Source organism: Ipomoea triloba, chromosome 10, assembly GCF_003576645.1.
Source record: "Ipomoea triloba cultivar NCNSP0323 chromosome 10, ASM357664v1".
NCBI classification, from domain to species: domain Eukaryota; kingdom Viridiplantae; phylum Streptophyta; class Magnoliopsida; order Solanales; family Convolvulaceae; genus Ipomoea; species Ipomoea triloba.
Genome location: NC_044925.1, coordinates 3,494,415 through 3,501,702, shown reverse-complemented (window position 1 = coordinate 3,501,702; position 7,288 = coordinate 3,494,415). Strand labels below are relative to the sequence as shown.

General features: G+C 34.6%; 1 protein-coding gene and 1 pseudogene across 1 annotated transcript; both read right to left on the bottom strand.

Moving 5' to 3' along the window:
• LOC116032333 overlaps positions 1 to 1,172 on the bottom strand; it is a 2,804-nt pseudogene extending 1,632 nt beyond the window's left edge.
• A 534-nt stretch (positions 1,173 to 1,706) lies between these two features.
• Positions 1,707 to 5,781, bottom strand: LOC116033672 (protein SRG1-like). The gene is made up of 4 exons (XM_031276428.1): positions 5,484 to 5,781; positions 3,661 to 3,911; positions 2,668 to 2,992; positions 1,707 to 2,198 (listed from the first exon to the last, which is right to left on the bottom strand). Exons 1-4 carry the CDS (start codon positions 5,739 to 5,741, stop codon positions 1,950 to 1,952), a joined length of 1,083 nt encoding a protein of 360 aa, XP_031132288.1. The 5' UTR covers positions 5,742 to 5,781; the 3' UTR covers positions 1,707 to 1,949.
• Between the last annotated feature and the right edge of the window lie 1,507 nt (positions 5,782 to 7,288).

The window sequence follows — 7,288 nt, the reverse complement described above, 5'->3', positions numbered from 1 at the left end:
ATATATATATATATATATATATATATATATATATATATATATATATATATATATATATATGAATGAATGAATGAAGTTTTGCATGATAGATCTTAATTACCTTATATCCACATTCATTGCAATTATATCAAATGCAATTGCATCAAATGAGAAAACAAGTGATCAATTTAATTACCTCTAGAGAATCCCCAACATTGACAATGAAGGCATTAGGAATTGGCACAATGGGAATCCAAGCTCCATCTTTTCTAATTTCAAGACCTTGCGTTTCATTCACTTGAAGGAGTATAGTTAGGCCACCAGGATCCGAGTGAGGGCTAAGGCCCATAACAAGCTCTGGCTGGGGACATGGTGGATAATAGTTCATCCTAATCGATTGCATTCCTTCTTCAAAAAGCATTGTCATTTCTTCCTCTTTTATCCCCAGATTTTTTGCCACAAGGCTTAAAACCTTCATGGCAAGCTTGTGCAGTTCTAGTGAGTAAGCATCCAATGTATCCCTGCAGCAAACATAAACATTACTATTTAATTTATAAGGTCAACAATTTGATTACAAAATTATTGTATAATGCGTGTGTGTGTAAATGTTCTATCCAATGATCACTTTACTTACTAATTAACTCAAGAAAATTTATAAATGATGACACCTATAACATAAACTAAATCTATTATTATCGTATGATTTATCAACTAAAAATGCAATTCTACTGAAATAGAATAACATTAGGCCCCCGCTTTGGTGTCATTGACAATATAATTATGCAATATAATTCATATGGTTGCCTAGCCAATAATGCAATACCATTAAAGTATCAAACCATATATCTAGTACGTTACCGTACACTTTTTATTATTAAGTTATACCCTCAATCCATATAAACTATAATTTAGTTGACAAAATCGATTTAATTCCTTATAAAACAAACTTTGACATCCTTTACAATTATGGAATACAGTTCATATGTTTGACCTGCTCCCTTATGCAAGACAATTAGACAATGTTTAAAACCATGACGGGACGTTTGGTTGGAGAGAGGGAATTAAGTGGGAAATGAATTGAAATTCCATGGGAGATGAAAAATGTGGAAATAAAGTGGTAATTTAAATTCTAATGTTTAGTTTGCATAAATAGAATTACTGAAAATTTCATTTTCAATATGTTTGGTATACATAGGAATTAAAAGAAAATAAGTAGTATAAAGTCCAAAATGCTTATTATTATTATTATTATTTTTATTATTACGATTACTATTACTATTACTATTACTATTGTTATTGTTATTGTTATTGTTATTGTTGTTGTTGTTATTGTTGTTATTGTTGTTGTTATTATAAATCCTAAATGATCAAACTAAAATTTTACTTTTAAAAATTTATGTAACATGTTGTAAATAAACCATAGAATTGCATAACGAAAGCAATAAACTAGATAAGTGAATTTTAAAAAAGCATATTTGATTGAGGGTGGCCTACATATTGACGTTTTGTGTTGAGGATAGAAGAAGAAGACATGCTATAATCAAAAGAGAGAGGCCAAACATCAATTTTATATTAAAAAAGAGAAGAACAATTTTGTCTCAGTTTTTTTTTTTCCTTCCTAAAATCAATGGAATTGAAATACTAAGGGTGACGTAGGATGGAAGCTCAAGAAACCACCACACAAATTATTTAAGAACTCAAAGGGAATAATATTTCTTCTTCAATGCTTCTACGATTACAGAGTGGATGAATATATAGGCAACTCTCTATGAGAATCTGCAGCGGAAATATAAATGCATTGTTTTGAGAATTGAAAATAAAGACATCTAGAGCCACAATATAATAAATACTTGATATAAATAAAAACAACTAATAAATGCATGGGACTTGGGACCTCATACTTCACTGCATGCATGTGTGAACGCCATCAAAGGGGGATAAGATTCTAATTTCATGAAAATGAGGGAATTTCAACATGTGATTTTATAGGCATCAACATGTGATTTCCCATCAAGTTTTCGTCCAAGAAACTGTCGAAAATAATCCATTACGCTAACCCTCTTGAATTTTGCTGGAGTTTGTGGGGTGATAAGGTTACTTGCTGGACCTAGCTCACCATTCATCTTTGGGCTGTGAAATGTTGCAATAGATATCCTCTCTTTCTCTCGGTTTACTACTCCTCTATGCTCAATGCTGCTATAAATTCCATTTGTAAAGATCTGCAAAATTGATCTAATCACTGTTAAATCTCTAAAAATCTTGTAATTCGATAATATAAAAGTTTGAGATATTACATGAAATTAAAAGTTGATGGATGTGGCTGCTGTAAGTCAAGCACACTTAACCACAAAATTCTGTGACTATTTGATTGCCATATGCTACTTAAAATCAATTGGTAATAAATAGGTAGACATTAACCATTTAACCATATCCGTTTCGAATCAAGCAAGGGCCTTTGATCACAAAGCATAGTGGCACATGCTTGACTCGGTCGTTCCACTAATCCCCTCTCGGGATTGGATTTGGCCCGACCTACGCCACATCCCATCTGAAAATGGACTCGATTTTCGCCATAGTGTCACGTCTCGAATCGAGCAGGGGCTAAGTCGACCCCAACAAAAGTCTTAGGTTAAATTCACATTTCCTACGTACTATTGTATCAAAAATAAATAAAAATAGTTTAATTACCTCCAAAGAACCCCCAATGTTGACAATAAAGGCATTATGAATTGGCACAATGGGAATCCAAATCCCATCCTTTTTTATCTCAAGACCTTGTGTTTCATTTGCTTGAAGGAGTATGGTTAGACCGCCTGCATCAGAGTGAGGGCTCAAGCCCAAAACAAGTTCTGGTTGGGGGCATGGCGGATAATAATTCATTCTAATTGACTGCATCCCTTCTTCAAAAAGCATACTCATTTCTTCAGCTTTTATTCCCAAAATTTTTGCCACAAGGCTTAGAATCTTCATGGCAAGCTTGTGCACTTCAAGTGAGTAGGCTTCTATAGTATTCCTGTGTGGTCCAAAAGTGTAACAACTAATGTTTGTGCGTATCTATTCTATCATTAGAAAAAGAAAAAAAAAAGTGTTTGTTCGGAGCAGCTCCAACTAAGTTGGTTAGACTACTGACTTGGTACCACAAGGTTACAAACTTGACTCCCAAATGAAGCAGCATATCAGTCTTTTTTATTTGAGCTGGTCTGTTATGGGCAACCTAGACTGGTTTATCTCATTGTGGTCCTTTGCCAACTAAGGTCATAAAGAAAGGTTTACCCCGTGCATATGTTGTTGACTTGGTACCACAAGATTACAAATTTGACTCCCAACCAAAGTAGCCTATCGGTCTTTTTTATTTCAGTTCGTCAGCTATGGGCAATTTAGACTGGTTTACCTCATTGTCGTCATTTGCTAGCTAAGGTCACCAAGCAAGGTTTACCCATTGCATATGCTGTTGACTTGGTATCACAAGGTTACAAATTTGACTCTCAACTGGAGCATCTTATTAGTCTTTTTTGTTTGATTCAGTCAACTATGAACAAGCTGGTTTACCTCATTGTGGTCCTTTACTGACTAAACTCACAAGACAAGGTTTACTTAATGTATACTCTTAAATAGTAACTGCAGATTTCTCTCGTTGTCCTAAAAAGTGTTTATTTGTAAGATATTAGGAGGTTTAATTACCTGAAAGCCTCTGGTAGATTAGGAAAAAGTTGAGGTGATCTCACTTCTAGTGGTAGGGTTTGAATGTAAAACATATCTGCCCAATCATGTTTTTGCTCCTCAGATACAACAAATTGCTGACCGTATCCTTCTCTTTCCCCTGCCACCTGCCCATACTTGTTTTGCTTTACTTCTAATGGCAGATTGAAGAAGGCCTGGGCCTCGCATTTTGCTTTCTCCACCAATGAAGAATTCACTCCATGATTTATCACCTGCACTTCATTTCAATTAATTACTTTCTACTTTACATTATTATTATGTTAACTAATTAAAAAATAGATCTAGGTGTTCACTGTTCAGGCCAGGTACGTAGAAGAAAAATACTTGATGTACTTCTAAAACTTTACTCTCAATTTTTATTTTTACTTGTATTTAAATTTGATTGGAGGAAGAAATTAAAGAAATGAATGGATAAACATCATAACACTCTATTAAATTGAGCAGTACACAGTGTGCAATTTGAATGAGATAGATTTTTTATTTAAAATTCCAAATGAGTAATTGTAGAATTACTCTACGTAGAATTTTGAAAATGCCTATAAAACGTCGATTGAAAATTAGTAGAACGATGTATTGATGAAGTGGTAAAACACTTCAATTTCACAATTCTAATTAATTAACCTAACTAGTTCATTTTTTAGGCCCTATAATCATTAATCAGACCCAAAAATTTGTCCCATTTTTACTCAGAGATAATGACCCGTTTGGTAAAATAGTTAGTATATCAGTGAATTTTGACTTATTTGACTACGATTAGTTGTTTGACTTATTTAAAAAACTAATATAAGTGTTTGCTTAATCAACTTTTTGTAACTCCAAAATGCTAAAATTAAAAAGTAATTAGTTTTTTGTGCGCAAATCTCTAGTGCGCACATTTGACCCTATTTGCTGAGCCCACTGTTGCAAAAATCCCCGCCTAGGCGCTAGGCACTCCTAGACTGATGCGAATTGCTCCCTAGGCGTCCGCCTAGTGCCTAACTCAGCCGACTGGGCCGAGTTGGCGGCCGACTAGGCCGAATTTGGCCGAGTTAACTCGCCCAACTTGGCAGAGTTAGCTGAGTTAACTCGAGCGAGTCGGCCTTGTTAATTTTATTATTATATTTATATATATTTAAATTTATTTATTTATATAAGTAAGAGAAGTAATATATATATATAAAATATGACATACACCCACACACATGAATTAACTTTTTATTTTTATAGGTCGCCGCCTAGAACCGCCTACACCGCTTAGGCGCTAGGCACTAGTCTACCGCCCGACTAGCGCCTAGCGCCTACTGCAACCATGGCTGAGCCACATTATGTCCAAAGTGGGCAGACTCCTTGTGCGCACTGGTATTTGGGTATGTTTGCTGAGCCATTGGGTTACCATAATTTATAACCAAAACTTGTGTGAGACCGTCTCACATGTTCCGTGAGAGTTGAGACAGGTAGGATCTTTGACTAATGAGGTCAAAGATTCGACCGATCTGTCCCACGGATTAAGACCCGTGAGATGGTCTCACAGAAGTGTTACCCTAATTTACATCCTATCACATATTCACATACTCTGTTGGACCAATGTGTGGGACCTTTGAGGTTGAAGATTCAATTTTTTGGGAAAAGAAAATGAGTGCGTGTTAGATAATAGCTAACAATTGAGAGACACAAGTGTGATTATTCCTATATATATTATTATATATAAATTTAATCCTGTTTTACTAAATATATATTAATCAAAAAAAGCAAAAATTTAAATGTAAATATGTACTTGTGTGTGAGTCTAAGAGGTTGGTTATAACCTGAAAGAAACCCCAATCTCTGCAGGCAAAGTGCAGCTTCTGAAGTTCAGAATCCCCTGAGTCCTCACACAGTAACTTTTGCATGTCAATCACCGGCACATCGGAGACGGAAGGTGATGCCGCCGGAGATTCGATATCGTCACGAATATAACGGGTTGGAAGCAGGGTGGGATTCTCCTTTGCTAGCTGCTGGACGCTAGGCACTGGGAGTGATGAGGCACCAAGGCTTTGCGCATCAGTTTCCACGGCGGCTGCCATTCACTATATGCCTATATGATGAATACTCTTGATCGATCTTCTTATTGAATGGATACTTACTTTTTTGAGTACTTATTGTATGGATATAAATGTATGTTAGTTTCAACTCTATCACAATGCAAGTTTATATTTTTGGCTAACTCATCACACTGTACGTGCCCAAATTTTACTATGGACCGCGGTCCACAATGCATAGTAGTCAGGCATCAAAATGACGTTGTTTTGATTAATGAAAAGAAACAGCAGAAACGGCACCCGTTCCGCAAAAAATAACTCTGTGTGTATAACATATTCAGTTTCATTTTATTTTTTTTTGTGAATCTACGAGGTGTTCCGGGTTTTTCTCCGTCCGTCTTACGGTCCGAGTCAACCCGACCAAACCCCGTTTGCTCCGTCTAGTTGATTTTCTCGTTAAAATGTGGAACTTTTTTTTAAAAAATAAAAGCAAAATATAATTGTTAGGCTTCCATATTCAAAAAGTTATAACTGATCTGAGTAAAAGTATGACAACAAAAACAATATTATTATTATTATTATTATTATTATTATTTTGTTGGATGTTAGGTGTGATGTCACATCTAAGTAAAAGTATAATTGGATTATTTTTACCACTTATTGAAAAATATGTTGGTGTAGCATTAAAGCATTATTGTACTAGTTGGATTCAACGCACATCAGTACATTCATCTACACAAGTAGTGCAGAATGAACTAAGTATTGTTAAAAATGAAACTCATGGGTTAAGATATAAGAATGATATTTCACCCAATTAGATCACTCCTTTTGATGTCATTTTCAAATCAAAGAGCATACCTATCAAATAAATCTTTGCACAGTTTTTTATGTTACAAATAAAAAAGAGTGTGGTGGTAAAAAAAGAAAGAAAAAGAAAACATAAAGTAACTGCAACTGACATTCTAACCCAAAAAACCAGTAAAAAAAACAAAAAAACAAACAACTTGATAAGCAACGCGCTAGTCGACGCGTGCACTACATGCGCCCGACTGGGTGTTGCTGTGCGTGAAACGCTCATAGTTTCGCGTGTTTGTTCTTAATTTGCACTGTTTTAAAAACCCGCACTTGCATGACAATTTATTTTTTGTCTCTCTTGCTTTCTCTCTCCTCCAACTCACTATATACTGTTCCAAAATCCAAGAAATCCATTGATATGTTTGCTCTAAATATGTAATTTAAGAGCATGGATTAGAGCTTTTTTTGGGTGGGATAGAGATAGGGGTTTAAACGAATCAAATCGAGTCAAATATTTCACTATTCGATTCGAATTCAACTATTTGGATGAGTATTCGTATTCGTATACGTATTCGTATAACATTTGAATCCCAAATTTGATTCGTATTCGATTCGACCACTGTATTCGAATATATTCGATTCAACTCGAATATTCGAATTCGAAATGCATGCCTTAATTTTTTCCTAAATTCTCTAATAAATTAAGATAAAATTCAATAAAAATTTAATTTTAAATAGCAAAAAATTTGATAATAATATACTAATCAAGATTTACATTAGAATAACAATAAAAAGTC